Source organism: Charadrius vociferus, unplaced genomic scaffold (genome assembly GCF_000708025.1).
Source record: "Charadrius vociferus isolate BGI_N301 unplaced genomic scaffold, ASM70802v2 scaffold306, whole genome shotgun sequence".
NCBI classification, from domain to species: Eukaryota; Metazoa; Chordata; class Aves; order Charadriiformes; family Charadriidae; genus Charadrius; species Charadrius vociferus.
Genome location: NW_009648963.1, coordinates 526,642 through 542,758, shown reverse-complemented (window position 1 = coordinate 542,758; position 16,117 = coordinate 526,642). Strand labels below are relative to the sequence as shown.

General features: G+C 35.6%; 1 protein-coding gene across 1 annotated transcript in view; it reads left to right on the top strand.

The window, feature by feature from the left end:
- Positions 1-12,572, top strand: part of RAB28 (RAB28, member RAS oncogene family) — a 73,671-nt gene extending 61,099 nt beyond the window's left edge. The window contains exons 5-7 of the mRNA XM_009887655.1: positions 1,818-1,921; positions 4,840-4,917; positions 12,480-12,572. Coding sequence (XP_009885957.1) covers positions 1,818-1,921; positions 4,840-4,917; positions 12,480-12,572 — 275 coding nt within the window. The remainder of the gene's footprint in view (positions 1-1,817; positions 1,922-4,839; positions 4,918-12,479) is intronic.
- The last annotated feature ends 3,545 nt before the right edge of the window (positions 12,573-16,117 follow it).

Here is a 16,117-nt window from a genome sequence, read left to right as displayed (position 1 = left end):
TAACTTGTGAGCTTGTCTTTATGGACTTACATAACCATGTCATGGTATTTTAGAGGGATACATTGTAAATGCTGTCTGTCTGTCTATATATCTATTTTTATTGTAACTATGTGTAGATTTTTGGAGTTTGTGTATAGTTGAAGAAATACAGTGAGTGAAATTTGGAGGTGGGGTTAAAATTCCTTTAAGAGCTTGTCAAATAAAAAGAAAGACAATATGTATTTATTTTTCCCCAAAGAGTAATCTCACTGTTGTGTTTTCCAGGCTGCATTTAAAGTTAATATGTGAAGAGTAAAAAAAATAATTAATAATGATATGGTTTAGGCAGTATGCTGTATTTGATTCTTAAAAGCGTTTCAACAGAGGCTCTCTTCTGGTAGTTATTTTTCAGAGAAAAAAGTTAAGTAGCTGTTACGTAGACTGCATGAGTTTTTAACAAAATTGTTAACAACTTTAGATTTTGTCTTAGTCAATGTATTTGCCCTTCCTATTCTTTATGAAACTATATATTCTACATTTAGTATTATGAAAACCTTTCCTACAAACACTAGTGTTAATAGCTTAGTATTTTAGTCCTTCACAAATTAATGCCTGTGGTAACTGGATGATTTTAGGCCTGTTCTTATAAACAAGGCCTTACTGATGTGCAAGGAACAGTAATATGTGGCAAAAACTCCACATTAACCAAGGTAAGCAGTATAAATGGGGTGTAGGAATCCCCTGCTAGACTAAAAATCTCCAAGAGAAAATCTCCAGAGTCTACAAATTAAAGACCTCCAATATCATTTTAAAATAAAGCCTTTTATGTAGTAGGAGAGCATTTTTTTCAGCTGATAATCAAATGACACTATTATGCAGGCTTACTAGATTTGCAAATTTACAAGTTTTTACAAGTCAGTTGGGTCCCTTCCTCAGGAAATCAGTTTAAGTTTTTTTTTCCTGTATTGACTCAAAGAGCCTGGTTGTCCTTAAATCCTTCTGAATATATTTGCCTTATAATTTGACGGCATTGAGTCAACACCCTTATAGGAACTGTAATGCAATAAAAAGAGAAACTGTTCAATATAGTTTCCAGTTACCTTAGGATCAGATTTGGAGAAACTGGAATGTACACAATAAAACCTGTGCAAGACTTGAGCTCCATGTTGTTTTGGAAGCAACTAGTGCTTTTCAACATAAAATACCATTTAAAACCTTTGCTCTGCTTCCAATGGTTGTAAAATGATAAAAATGAAAATGCGTGTGACACTTGAAATATGCATTTTGCTGTTTTGAATTTTCTGAACCATACCTTTGTGGAATTGAAAACTTCATATACAAGTAACTAAGCCTCAATGGTTTTACTCAGTTCTTTTTTTTTTTTTATTATAGTGAATGTTTTTGCTCTACCATGTTCTGCAATAAAAGTCTTTATACCACATTTACATTTTTTACTTAGAAAAAAAATATGTTGATTCAGATGCGCTTGGCGAACTCTATTTTGTAAAAGTCTCTAGATTATACTGGAATCTCAAATATGCATGATGCTTGCAAACAGAATGTGCAAAATGTAGTTCTGTCTCAGATTTTTGTATGTAGTTAGCAATAACGTTGTTAAAAATTTCTTGTGGGTATTTGGAAATAAATTTGTCCTAAAATTAATTTGAGGTAATTAGTTATTTTTATATTGGAAAATGACTATAAAAAAGAAACTTGTATTTGCATACATCTGTAAAGGAAAATATTACACCTGATGTGTTTCCAATGAATCATTTCTAAGACAGGTAACTAAATGAGCTCCATTGTACTAATTTTTCCTTTTTTCAACTTATTTCCAGTTGACTTGGAGCATATGCGCACAGTGAAAGTTGACAAGCACCAACGATTTTGTCAGGAAAACAATTTCAGTAGCCATTTTGTGTCAGCCAAGACAGGAGATTCTGTAAGTAAGACAGACTTCCTTGTAGATGTTTTTGTTTTTGTTTTTTTTGTTTGTTTGTTTTTTTAATTTTTATTTTATTTTAAGAAAGCCATTATTCTGGGATATTATGTAGCAGCTTTATTATACTTCACATAGGAAAATACTGAGAACTTTGGCTGCTGCAGGTCCTTTTCCCTATCGACTTGTGTGAAAAACAGAGCTTTGTATAGGTGTATATGTTCTTTATTAGTTACAGTGGCTTCTCATCTGATTTGCAGTTTGAGGTATAGATTTTAATATGGAAATGGTCTAGCTTATTCATCAGCATGAGAATGGAGACCAGCTGGATGTCAGTTTGCTGTCAGCCAATAGTTAAATGTATTTCTTCGATCCAGGTGGAGTCCCATCTATGGACCATCAATACAGAAGCTTTCAACAGTTGATAATGTCACAAGACTCTGTTACAATCAAAGTTTTTAATGTTGGTCCTGAGCCGTGAGAGACACTCTCTCTGCAGGTCCATTGAAATTTGAACATTCTGGTATTTGTAATGCTTTGCAGAGCACGTTTTTGAACAATCTTTTGACTCTGAGCTAACTGGGTTATTTGTTTTAGTTGGAAGGCTATGGAAGAAGAGGTTCTTTTTCAGTTGACTGTATCAGTCAGATTAAATCACATTATATTATGTTGCTTGATTTCTGTCACATGCGTAAAGACTTTGTCATTCCCATAAAACAATCCTGTATGTCTCCTATTTATGACAACATAATTTATTTTTTATGTTATTGAACAATAAGACCATGTTCAATTATTTGGAAGTATAATTCTGTAACGCAAATGGAATCACTTGTTTTAAGGTCTTTGATGAAACTTCTGCACTGGACTGCCTAATTTTATAATAAAATGGTTATTCTGTAAAGTCTAACAATACTGTTGTTACAAATGCAGTGAATTCTGATTCTCCTTATAGTTTGTGTGAAATCTTTGGCATAAATTTTTGTTTAAAGTGTGAAAATTCAAGCTTTACATGCTAGAAACAAAAAAAAATTGTAATACTTCAGCCAATGAAGTGTGAATTTGATAAAATATATTCCTTTCTCAAGGAGACAACCTTTTTGTGGGATTTGGTAACAATAAGAAAAAGTAGTTCTTTTTATAAGGTTGATAAATTTAACATTACAAATTATGAAAGAATCTTTATATATCTTCTTAATTGATTAATGAATTACAGCAGCGTCCCACTATATATACTGATTGTAATTTTTTTAACTTACTGTTTAAAGCCAAAAGTAAATCTGAACATACCTAGAAAGCATTGACCAGAACTCTCTGTTTAAATATCTACTAACAAAAGAAAGTATGAGGTGTAGTTTGCAGTAATTCATTTTTAGTTTCAATATAGATTTGAATTAACGCTTTTACTGTTACCGCACACTGACCTTTTAAAATCTTCATGTATTTGGGTAGTTGTGCAGGAAAGACAGGGTGTTTACCCTAGACAGTGATTTAAGAAGAGGCCATCCACTGCTACTGTGGATATAGACTAGAGGAGTCCTAAATACTCAGTTAAGATAAATGATTTGTTTTGTTTACCTCAGATTTTTCCAACAGATCGTATGCAAAAGATAATTTTATGTACATAGAGAAGCCCAAAATGTCTCCTCGGGGGAGAAAAACTTTCATGAATGATTTAGTAGCTAACTGTCTTACTGTGCATCAAATTGCATAACTGAAGCACTGGACTCGGGCCTGATGTTTTGTGTACAAAGCATCCTCACGGCAGGTGATCTAGCTCAGTACACCTGAGAGCCTGGTGCGGGTTAAAGTAGGTATCTGGAAAAGGTAAGCCTGGTCAGGATTTCCTTTCTTGCCGTGTGGATGTGAGTAAAATAGACCGGTAGTAGACCAAGTAGTTAGAGAAATTATTTTAGAAGTTACCATGGCTTGTTTATTTTGCCACCAATTCATTACTAGTTTCCATGTCAGGTGTAAGAATAGATTGTGTAAATGGTATTTTTTGAATTTTCATTGAAAATGACTAAAAGGACTTCCACAGGCTTTACCTTTTGGGGGTGGCAGCTGCACGATGAAAAGCAATGTTTGTTAGATTGTGACCTCAGTCAAGTAACTATGTAGGTAAAGCATAATGTGTAGCTTGACAATACAGTGTTCAGCAGCAGTGCAAGCTTAAGCTCCTCCTCTTTAACATCTGTTGTGTTTTTTAATCTCATTTAAAATGCAGCTGCCTAAAGAGGAAGATTGGTGGACTGGATTGAGATGAAGTAAAGGAGTTATTTAAGACAGAATTGCCACCCCATGTTATCTGTAAAACCATGTCCAAAGTCTAACTCTGCTAGGCTAGTGCGTGCCGTACACCATCTTGCTTGTTTCCTAAATAACTTCTCTTCAGTATAACACTCATAATGTTTTGCAAGACTCCTCAGAATAAATGTATCGTTGCTTGGCTTTTGTATCGCAAATGTTTTTCAAACATGTGCAGTACAGATTTTGGCCATGTTGTTGGACAGTTCTGTTGTTCTCAATTTCAGAAGCTTGCATCGCTGTTGCACAATACACTGGTAATATATCTTTGTGCTAAACATTAGTGAATACCCTTATTCATATTTTATAGCACTGAGTAGTATTTGAGAGGTGGGTTGTGTAAAAGCTTGTTTAAACTTAGGTCTCTGGAGGCAGAGCAGAAGTGTTGCTTAACAATCCAGCATTCTGTTCTCTCCTTGTACCATTGTTGAGTTATTTTCTCCAATTTTTAAACAAAATTGAATGTACCAGATGAGGTTATTTTCGGATCTGTTTTGCACAGGTCATAATTTTGTATATCTCATTGTTTACAGTTCAAGAATGGTTTGATATATTTGAAAGAACCTCAAGGACGTCTGTTTTTAATCATTTAAATGCAATTTAATTTTTTTCCATAGGTCTTCCTGTGTTTTCAGAGAATTGCTGCTGACATACTTGGCATCAAATTAAACAAAGCAGAATTGGAACAATCTCAGGTGATTTTCCACAAATATGTGTTTTCTCTTAGTATTTCATTTAGTATTAAAAAAATAATCTCATTGCAAATTAATAACTGTCCTTTAAAGCAAGCTGCATCTATTGTTCTGAAGACAATTATTGACTTTCACAATAGCTTTTTTAATATAATAATTCTTTATTTATCCATCATGATAAACTTGCTGAAACAAGAAAAATTATTAAAAAACTTCAGAGTTGAGAGCTGTTTGTTTAAAAATAGTATTTAAAATTGTTTTAGAAATTAAAACCTCTCTATACGTGTGCATATACAGGTATCATGGGAGACACTCTTATACATACATTAATTACTGTACGTTGATGTCAGATACAGTTGTTGTGATAACTGTTCTTTTTTAGTTCTTTACCTATTTAAAAAAAAATAAGTTTAGAACACTACAAATTCAAGTGATAGAAAGCATAAGCTTCTGTGAGTGGAAATGTTCTAAATCAATCTTCATTGTAGTCATACAGGAAAAAAATATTATTTATCAGCCACAGAGTCAGGAATCAACTATGTCAAATCCCGTGTTTGGTTAGTATCAGATTTTAGTTTTCATTGTGTGCCTGTATAATACAGGACAGGAATACTTTCCTTGGTAGTGACTGTCTGCCTCAGGGAAGGAATATTAACTGTAGTCACTGTTTCCCATTTAATTCTGATGTGCAGATGAGAAATGAATCCTATTCTGGTTCAGCATACCCATTCCCAACAGTGGGCAGACCTGTGGAATTATGTGTTTGGGTAGATACTGCAGCTCCCTGGCATCTGCAATTATTTTTTTCACTGTACCAGTCCCAAATAATCTCCTGCTAAAGAAGCTGCCCTTGCACTTTGTGTTTTGTTCTTTGTGTTACGAGTGTTATCTTGAGGATTTTCTGTCATTTCCTCTGCAGTAAGAAAGGGCTGAGAGAGAGGAGAATGTTTCCCAGCAATAGGTGGGAAAATCATCAAGAAGATTGTTCACCAATCTCTTATATTGGTTACCAGTGAATTAGGGATGTGACTATAGTGATTTCACTGTGAACACATGGCAGAACCCTGCTCCATGTCCCGCTCTGAACTGTAGCGGAGCTTTGTTGCAGTTCATGCTGTTCAATAATTGAGGAATGCAAAATAGCTCTAATGAGGACATTGTTTTCTGACCTTATGAATTAGCGAGGAAGAGCTGTTTGCAGTGTTTTTTAAAAAAATTTGAACTATAACTATATTTTAATTAAAATGTGAATACTTGCTTAACTGTATCTGCCAGAGTTGGAAGGCACTTAAGTTTTTATCAATGAGTTAGGAGATCAGAACTGTGTTAATTGTTCAAATAAGCAATCAAGCAAGAGGTTTTCTAATATAAACCATTTTTCCTTACCACCTCCTTCTTCCTAGTTCTAAAAATAATTTTCCTGCCCGGAAGACTGTATGCATAGGTTTAAACAAAAAAGTTTTTATACCAACAGTGTTTCAGAAACTTCGAAAACAACGATTATACTACTGAGGCAACCCTTCCTATATAATGATGTTTGAGATTACAATATGCTTATTTTAAGTTTACTTATTGAACCAAAAGGTAGCTGTTCTAGTGGTGTAATAGCCTGGAACTGCTAGTTACTACCAACATTAAAACAGTACCACAAAATAAGTCAACAAGTTTATTTAAAAGAAAGGCAAAACATTTCTTATGTACAGCTTGGTCTCCTGCTTTTTGAAATATACAATAAACATGTAATTTCTGAAAGTGTTTTGCCACAGCAGTGTTTACAATCTGTGTTGAAGTGGTTAACTAGAAAACTGTATTGCAAACAGTAAAATGGTAAAATACACTTGGAGTGCATACCTAACAAGCAAAGCTAAGGAGATTTGAAAAGCTGTAATTTATAGGTAGAGAAATATCATATCTTTTCAGCGATCTTTTACTACTGAGGCGCCATCCATCTATTGTTCTGAGCTCTATGGTTATTTGCGTATAAATAATTCAGCACGTAAAGAGGTCTTTAATTTTTCTTTGGTTGTTTAGCTAACACTGGAACATCAGTCTTACACCTCTCTGTCCTGTGTGGTGGTGTGTTCTGGTAACTCAGGTGTAAGCTTGTAGATAGGTATGCAAATACCTTAACCCCACTTCCTATATTCTCTTTTTAATTTATGCAAAACGCTTGTAGATAGGTATGCAAATACCTTAAATTAAAAAGATAATATAAGAAGTGGGGTTATGCAGAACATTCTAACTTTTTAAAGAAAGTGTCTATTTTTAGGTTGTTTTTAAAGTTAGAACCTCCATATAGCCCTGACTCAAGAGTACCTAACTCTCTGTCAAATTGGTATCAAACTTTTTAAAGAAAGTGTCTATTTTTAAGTTGTTTTTAAAGTTAGAACCTCAATATAGCGCTGACTCAAGAGTACCTAACTCTCTCTGTCAAATTGGTATCGGCTTTAAGTAGGCTTATTCCTACCTTAGTATTGTAATTACAGGTTTTAATTTGGTCGAGCAGATCAATGGAATATGGAATATATAGAGCATAAAAATTTGATATTATGCAAATTGTATAGCAATAGCCTATAAATATTTAATATGCATAAATTAAATACTCACTGTGACCCACACATTACTGTTAATGTGAATCCAAGCTATAGTGATTAAAAAAAAGGTTTAAAGCCCCCTGAAAAATCAAGAACAACAACAAAGAAAAAACCAACAAAAGTGGAAACAAAGATACTAAATGGAGTTGGACAGAAAAGAAACTTCAGTGTCACCGTTGAGGTACAGCAGAAATCACTATGTGGTGCTACGCAGTGTGTGGAGCTGAAGGGTGAGAGCTGGAAAGCAGCTGCCTGACTATGCAAGGTTCTGTTAATTAAGTGTCATTTCAGTCTATTCTGAACAAGCAGTAGTTCTTTGCTACCAGTAAGTCATTTGCTTCCTTTCAGAGTGCTATTTTGAGTGGGCTGTAGGAAATGCCCAAATTTAAGTCCGTGAGAAACCAATGGGAATTGTATTGGAGTGTCTGTTTGTTAGCTCTATCTTAAGGTTCATTGTTGCATGGAACCAAATATCTTGGTCACTTCTTAAGACAGAAAAAGTAAAGTCTCTATATAAAATAGGAGAGGGAAAACTTTAACCTTCATATCCTCAGGGAGATGAATAGAAGGACATTTCTTGAGACTTAGTCTGCAGTGGAAAAGACTAATTAAAGTAATGTGTTGATGCTGTTTCCCAAAAGCATGGAACTGGTCTTTTGGCTGGAAGGAGGTGGTGATAGATGATGTTGCCATTACTATGTTTCTGATTTACCACAGACTTTTTGTATGACAGGTACAGCTTCCTTAGTGTGGTGGGGTGTTGTGGGTGGTTGGTTGGTTTTTTGGTAGTTGGGTTTTTTTTTTGTTTTGTTTTTTATTTTTTTCCCTTCCCATCTGTAAAATGGGCACAGGACTTCCTTAAATGGTGGAATGGTTATGTGACTGTGTTCCTTAAAATTTTTAAGTGTTTAAAACTCTAGCTATTGAACTATAAAAGTAGATAGATAGATGGATGCTAGATAAATGCTATAAAGAAATACAAAAATACAATAGTAAGTGTGACATCCTTACATCAGTAAGTATGCAGGTGTTGACCTGGGTTTAATTTTTAAACAAAGAGTAAAATACATTTTATTTTTTACAGATGTGCACTATTTATATACTGGATTATATCTTTGAATTTTCCATATTTTGTGTAATCTGAGGTTTCCTCATTTTGAAAAATAAGGTTATTGCTTGAATATGTTCATCTAAGAACATCAGATGTCTTCATTTAGTCTAGGTCGTAACAAAGTAAAAGATGAAATACTGAGCTTGTGGAAGAAGCCAACAGTGAAATGCTATATGTGAATTATATTTTATTATGAATTTTTTCATTGTTACTGATTGTCTCTTTAAAAATTATTTCTCACATTTTTGATTTTTATGCCTGAAGATCATATTTCTTGTGTTTAAAGTATAATTGTCACAGTCACTAGGAAGATCTTAGAAGTGGCTCACAGGTGGTTAGAAATGAATAACAGGAATCCCAAACACATTATTTTTACTTGTATGAATTTGTGGGCTTGACTCACGCCTTTTGAGCTTCGGCTACTGGCAGAACTGCAGAAGCTGCTGTGAAAAGTGGATGGGGTTCTTAGTCCCCTTCAAATTAACAGCAAAACTTCTGTTAATTTAAGTGCAAGAACAAGCCTTAGAAATTGATTTACTTACCATACATTGTTTTAGAAAAGAGCTGCAGCAGTTTAAGATCTTAATGCAACCCAAGATATTTGTTACTGCCCTTTTGCTGGAATTTATCACTCTCGCAGCAGAATCAGAAAATGGAAGGTGATCATGTGCCTTGGCCACATCAGGGTGAAGTTGAGCAGCTTAGCTTAAACTGCTGCTGAAAGTTGTTTTTAAGTGAAGCTGCCAGACTTTGTGCTGAAGCGGATGAGGTGCAAGTACACGTTATATTCCACCAGCTCTCCTTTGGCAGCAGTGATCTCCAGCAGAGGAACAGGACAGACATTTGGGGGTGGTAAGTTTTTAAACTGTCTCAGCTAGAGCTACTAAACCTTGTCTGTTAACATGCTGAGATGAATGTTAATCAAACCTTTATTTGGTCAAAACTGTGGTGAAATAAAGAACTAGATTACTCTTTATGCGTGACTGGAAAGTAGAGCATGTTTTTGAAGTGAAACAGTTCCAAAGTAAAAAAATTGCAGATTCTGACTTATTTTCAGTCCTCAAAATCGCAAGAGTCTGATGAAATTTGAGGAAATAGCTCCTTTACTAATCAAATGTTTTTCTTTCTATATTTTTTACTTTCAACCGTAGTGTAAAATCTGCATGGGGTACAGCTTTGTTCCTTGGCATTGGCGAGAGCTAGCATTTTTCTAAGTGATGTGTAGTTTTCTCTTTAACTAAATGCCAGTTCAGCAAACTAGTGTGTGTGTGCCAGCTTTGTACAATAAAATGTTTGGCAAATAAGTCAGATCTGGAATTCAGAGACCCTGCATCAAGAAAGGTTATTTCTTATTATTGACAGCGGTTTGAACCATGGCAATGATATGCCTGACACAGAAACTGATACGAAGAAGCCCAAGTTTTTAATTACCATGAGGTTAATAAAAGAAATGCTGCAGTGGTATTTTTTTTTACTCTTATTTAGATGAAATTCCTTTAGAAAATCCAAGTCATTTATGATAGTCAGTTTCTTGCTACAGCGTGCCTAAGCATGGGTCACTAACCTGCCTATGTTTACAGGATGGGATTTAAACCAATGTTTTGAGGAACAATTAATTGCTTACTGATTGCAAGACTCCCCATTGCCCCCCCCAGCTCTAGTCAAAAGATTGGTATGAAGAAACTAGGTCCTGTGAGGTCAGATAACACTGTTTAATGCTAAAACTCCTACTAGTGCCTTACATGGGATTTGGCAACCTTTCCCTTGATAACATCAGGCCAGGAGTCCAGTAAATCATGAGTGTTGTCCACTAGATAAGATAATATGAATGTGATCAATTAACTCAAGAAAAGTAGTACATCAGCAGCTAATAAATCCAGATCCCTTACCAGCCAATTCAGTTATTGTTGCTTGTTTGACATACAGGTTTTATTTACAGGGGTAGTCTTTAACATACACTGTTTATATACTCATATAATCCAGTTTATGTATCGTTTCCTTTCAAAGTAATGATATTTGTTCATTTGTCCATTCATTTTAACCTTGAAAATACATTGTATAAAAGTTGAAATATTTAAGAAAAAATTACTAAACTGGTTTGGGGTATCTTTCGTAGCAGACCTACCTCTTGTTACTTTTTTGCTGAAATTGTTCTGTGAATTTTTCTCCCCTTTGCATGAACACTATATTAATAGTGAGAAAACTTCCAACAGTTTTGTTTGTCTTTAAAGGGAAAAATGAGAGCCTTTTATTTTCTTACATGAAGTAAAGAAGAAGAAAAGTTTTGCAGCACTTAGATGTCAGGTTGTTAGTTTATGTCACAAAATTTATTTTTGATTATATATTTAATTATAATGCAATAGTTATATAATGGAAAGATGCATGTGTATGTCTAACGCGCTTGTTACAATTGTTGATAGGAAGATGACTAATGTGATATTTCAGTACCGTAGACTTAAAGCAATAGGCCATTGTTGTCTTTTCTTCCACTGAATTGCCTTCCTTTTTATTCTCTCCCTTCTCTTGCTTTAATACACTTCTGTTGATTGCATGTATGAATATTTCACTTTGGTGCTTTGAAAGGCCATGTCCTTGAAGAAGCTTGAAAAGCAGCCCTGATGCTGACAGTGATGCTTTCAGCTAGACATGTTGCTCCTTTATCAGCATAAGGCCTGAAAAGAAACGCACTTTCCTTTTGCTTCTGCATAGTCGTTTTATGTCATTCATTCATTCTTTCAAACTACTGATCAATCTCTCCATTTTTTTTTCCTTCTCTTTTCTTTTCACATTCTTCTCCTTGCCCTCTATCCATTATGTTGATACATGATTAACAGCATGTTGTCAGGGCAGGACTAGTGAAATATCCTGAAGAAGATAACCAACGTCACAACACTTCCAACTGCCAGAGCAAAGTCTGCTCAATGCAGTAGTTCAGGTACTGATGGAAAACTTGGGGGTTTTTTTCAAGGTGCATTGCTTTTACATGAAGTAACAACTGTTAGAGTAAGTTCTATGGGGGAAAAAAAGTATTTTTTTTTTAATCTGTAAGCACTTGTAATACTTGACCTGTTAATTTCAGAACTATGTATACAATTACATGGTGTTTCTAATAACCAGATAGTTCATGGAAGTTTTGAAATACTTGATGTTCCTGTATTAGGAGGGTCTTTCAGTGCTCTGTACTGAAAATGTTAGATAGCTGCCTTGGATGGAAATGGACACAAAATTGGAATCTCATTTCCTCCTTCTCACATAGGAGAGGCCAACAGTCTTATCAAATGCTTTGTAAGTAGAATGGGTAATATCTGTTGGATCTGTATTAGAAAATAAATATTTATGGCATGCAGAGGTTCTTTTTCTGTTAATTTAGTCTGTAGTCTGTCTGCCTATTAAAGCTTTTTTGAAATATGGTTGTATTTGAAATTTGCTTTGTATTCTGTCCATATTTTTCTGTGGAGTGCTTGGAGAAAAGACGGAAAGCCAAACTTACGTACAATTTCCAATTACAATTTAGGCAGTTATTCTTAAAGAATGCATACCATAGTCTTTGTAAACTAATATTGTTTTATTATTTCCATGCAAAACAATTTTCATGGAAGTAAATCTGTATTCATTGCTTTTGCAAAAAAAAATCATGTTCTATTTGTAGTGTTGTGAAAATTTACCAAGGCACTTGCTTCTGCTTAGTATGGATAAACTGGTGTATAGAATGAGAATTAGCACCTGATAAGACTTTCTGTAAGGTAATGAAAAAAAAACCCTAAACAGTGTCTGTTTTTTTTCCCCTTCATATTTCATAGCAAAATATCTGTTGAAAAGATTATATTTTCTGATTGTTACTGTGTTTTCTTTTATGACAGAGGGTGGTGAAGGCAGATATTGTCAACTACAGTCAGGAGCCTGTGACAAGAACCGTTAATCCACCTAGAAGCTCAATGTGTGCAGTTCAATGACTATGCTATTCTTCTCTGTTTTGGTACCTTTGGCGGTCCTCCTACCTGGACACAAGCTCTGGGATTACCAGGAACTTTAACAGCGACCATTGCAATGATGCAATTAGAGGTTTCAAAAAGGTCTTGCATCATTGTACGTTGAGAAGCAGCGGGCAGTTTTTTTGACTGGGCAACATTCAAACGTGAGACCACACACTTGGAAAAATCAAGATCTATATTCTTTTAAATTATATTTAAACAAAGCAGTATAACTGTGTTTATGTTTCCTCCTATCTATTTGACTGATACCGGAATAAAAATGGATGAAGAAGTCCTGCATTCAGAATACTTTTAAAGACATCACCATGGAAGGGTATTTTGCCAAAGCAATTTGTAAATTTTTTTCTCTTTTTTGTCTCCTGTGATCTGAACTAACACTCAGCAAAATGTAACTTGGAAAAGCTATTACTGGAAGAATTATAAGCACATAATATATTTTATCTAGGGACAATTTGGAAAGTATTCCATTAATATATATACATACAGCAAAATGTATAAATTGTATCCGGTAAGAAACAGTGCTTGAAATAAAGCTGTAATATGAAAATAGTTACTTTTCTGAAGTCTCAAGTTGTTTCCATGGATGCTCTGAAAAACGGTAGTGTTTTTGTGTATTTTTATTACTACATCAGCATTTCTTCTTGCAGTAGTAGATATGCTCACATGTCTTCATGAATATGGATGAACCTCAGTCAACAGTTTGGGCTGTAAATGATGAGTGATATATTCAGCATACATTAGAAACTGTTGATAGATCAATTAGGATCAGTCATTTTTAATAACTAACTGAATGACTTTTGGCCTGGTACTCTTTTCTTTCTAGTTCGGAGTAAATGACAAATAAAGAGCTGTCTGCTCTGTGATCATCACATTTCTCCTGTTTCTTTTCTAGCAGTCTCTTTTAGCCATGCAGTTCTCTGCTGCCACATCTGAATAGAAAGCTAAGGAGAGAGAGAAAATAAATAATAAGCCAACTTGATTCCAAACTAGAAATCTTTTCCTGTTTTAACTCTAGAATGTGTTATCTTATAAAGTACAACAAAACATTTGGAGATTTAGAAAATTAATGAGGCTGAGTGAAGGAAGCTCGTATATCACAAGTGAAAATGATAAGGTCCTTCAAGTGAGTGTTCCTGTTAAGCTCTTCAAGCAAGTACTTAATAGTTGGAACTAATAAACTATTAATGGTTTAATAAAATAGTTAAACTATTTTAACTATGTTAAAAAAAAAAAAAGATTGCAGATGGCAAAAATATGGTATTTGTTATTATTTTGGTATATTCCAAGTTCTTTTTTAAACCATTCAACATGCAGCTTGACACTTAGTTTTATAACTACATGATAATTACTTACTGTTGTTAATATTTTATCATTCAAACGTGGGAAATTCTAAGAAACAAGCTGAGATAGAGAAATTATTCTACACTAAGGTAGGTGTGAAATTGCGGTAAATTATTTATTCTAGGGTTACAGTTTGCGTTCTTGCTCCTGTCCCATGGAGTTTATGTCCCACTTCATAGCTTTACCCTTACAGTTCAATCCAGCCGAAAGGTGAACTATCTTCCACTGCCACCAGATGAGAACTTCTGTTCAAACAGTTTTTCTGAACTAGCTGATGAGTTTATGCCCTCCAAAGCATGTGGTGAGGTTTTTTTGAACCCTCAGATTTCTTGGTGTGTTTGTGTCCTGCGCAGGTTGTCCTGCTCACAACCTGGCTCAGCTGGAGGCTACAGCCACCTTTCTCTGGTGCATGTGAGTCAACTTCATATTCCTGCTTCCCAGCTTAAGATGTAGCATGGTCTTAAAAACCAAATAGTGCTTTTCTTTTAAAAACTTCTGTAATCTTACTTTTCGGAGGAAAATGCTTTTTCATAAGTTGATATGCAAAGCCCGTTATTGTCCTGAATAATAAAAACCTTTTGTTTTCGCATTTGGGGTAATCCTGCAGTATGAAGGCTGTGATATGTCCCAGTTGAAGCTATATTTTACAGGTGGATTTTGTGTCTCCGTCTCATCACAATCTTTTATTCTTGGTGCCTGTTTTTCTAGCTGTCTTTGACGTGCACATCCTTTTGTGTTTTATTCCCATTGATCTTTTCACCATTTTCTATGTTAAAGCCCTACTTCCTCTGAAGATATTTTTGTTTACATTTCCAAGCTGCTCTCATTCTTCCTCCCTAACATACATGTGTATTATTTATGCTAACCAGGAATCTCTTGTCTTCTGTGCCCCCAGCCCCGCCTTTTGCTGCCCCTCTTAACCTCCTCGGATTTTCTGCGTTGTATACTGACTTCCACTCTCCCTGCCTTTCCCTCCCCTAGCTGCCCCATTTAGATCCATTACCTGTCCCCGTTTTAATCCTTACAAATGAGCTTTGCTCTTTTTGCTCGGCCCTGGGGACCGCACCCTGAGCCTTGGGATTCCAGCTGTGGTCGAAATCCTTAACTCTGGTAGCTGCCTTTGAAGTGCTGCAGCAGCTGTGGCTGAAGATTCAGGGGTGCCTTTGCCATCGCCGGGGCCCAACTTCCACCAGGCTGAGCAGAAAGGTCAGAGATAATTCTGGAGGATTAAGCAACACAGAGAGCGGGAGTAGAGGCTGTTCCACAGGGAAGGCACAGGCTGCTTGGAGGCTGGAGGGGTAGAAACAAATTTAGTCGGAGAGGTGTGTAGGGGGGAGGCAGGCGAACCAGCGCCCTGTGCCCGGTCTCCTTCCGTAAGTAACGATGTCCCACTGCTGATCCACGTGATTCGCATACGGTAAAGTTTAAGCATGTGCCGTATTAACGCACTTAAAAGTTTTTTTGCAAGGTGAAAAAAAGGTTGAAAGCAATTCAACAAACAGTAATGAAGTTAAATAATGCAACACTTTCCAAAAGTGAGGCGACATATGCTTAATGTCCATGGACATGGGGAGCGGGCTGGGGCAGGGGGAAACATGTTTTTTTGCTGAAGCTGAGGCCAGATGAAGGGAAGAAATGTGTTCAGGCCCTGATCTTACGCAGATCCATGCTGGTGAAGTGATCTGCCTGCTCGGAGCTGTTATAACTAATCATTTCAGTAACAGCTCCGCAGCTAAAAGTTGTTTCTAAGTTCAGCTCCTCGCTAGGGTCAGCCTGGTGTGTTGTGGTGAATACCGATAGGTATGTGATGTCTGGTTGCACGTTAGGTTACCAGTGCTTTTAAAAGAGGTATTGGAAGTGTTATTGGACTCATGCAACTTCTTTTGTGGTGCTAAAATTTGGTGGGGTGAAATTGAGTCTCTTTCGCAAACAGCAATGTGAAGGTGTTTTCCCTTACGACCAGCTGGTGTGAGTGCCAGAACCTGCAACGAGTTCATGATCTCCTCTCTGAATGCATCGTTCTTTTGACAGTTCATAAGTTATGAAAACACATGAGGCTTCTTTTTAACCAGAATAGCTTTTTTTTTTTTAAAGTTGTAAAGGATGCATACAAGGTCAATAGTAAAAAATATGTGAAATGTGCTCTTTTGAGGAATTTGAAAATC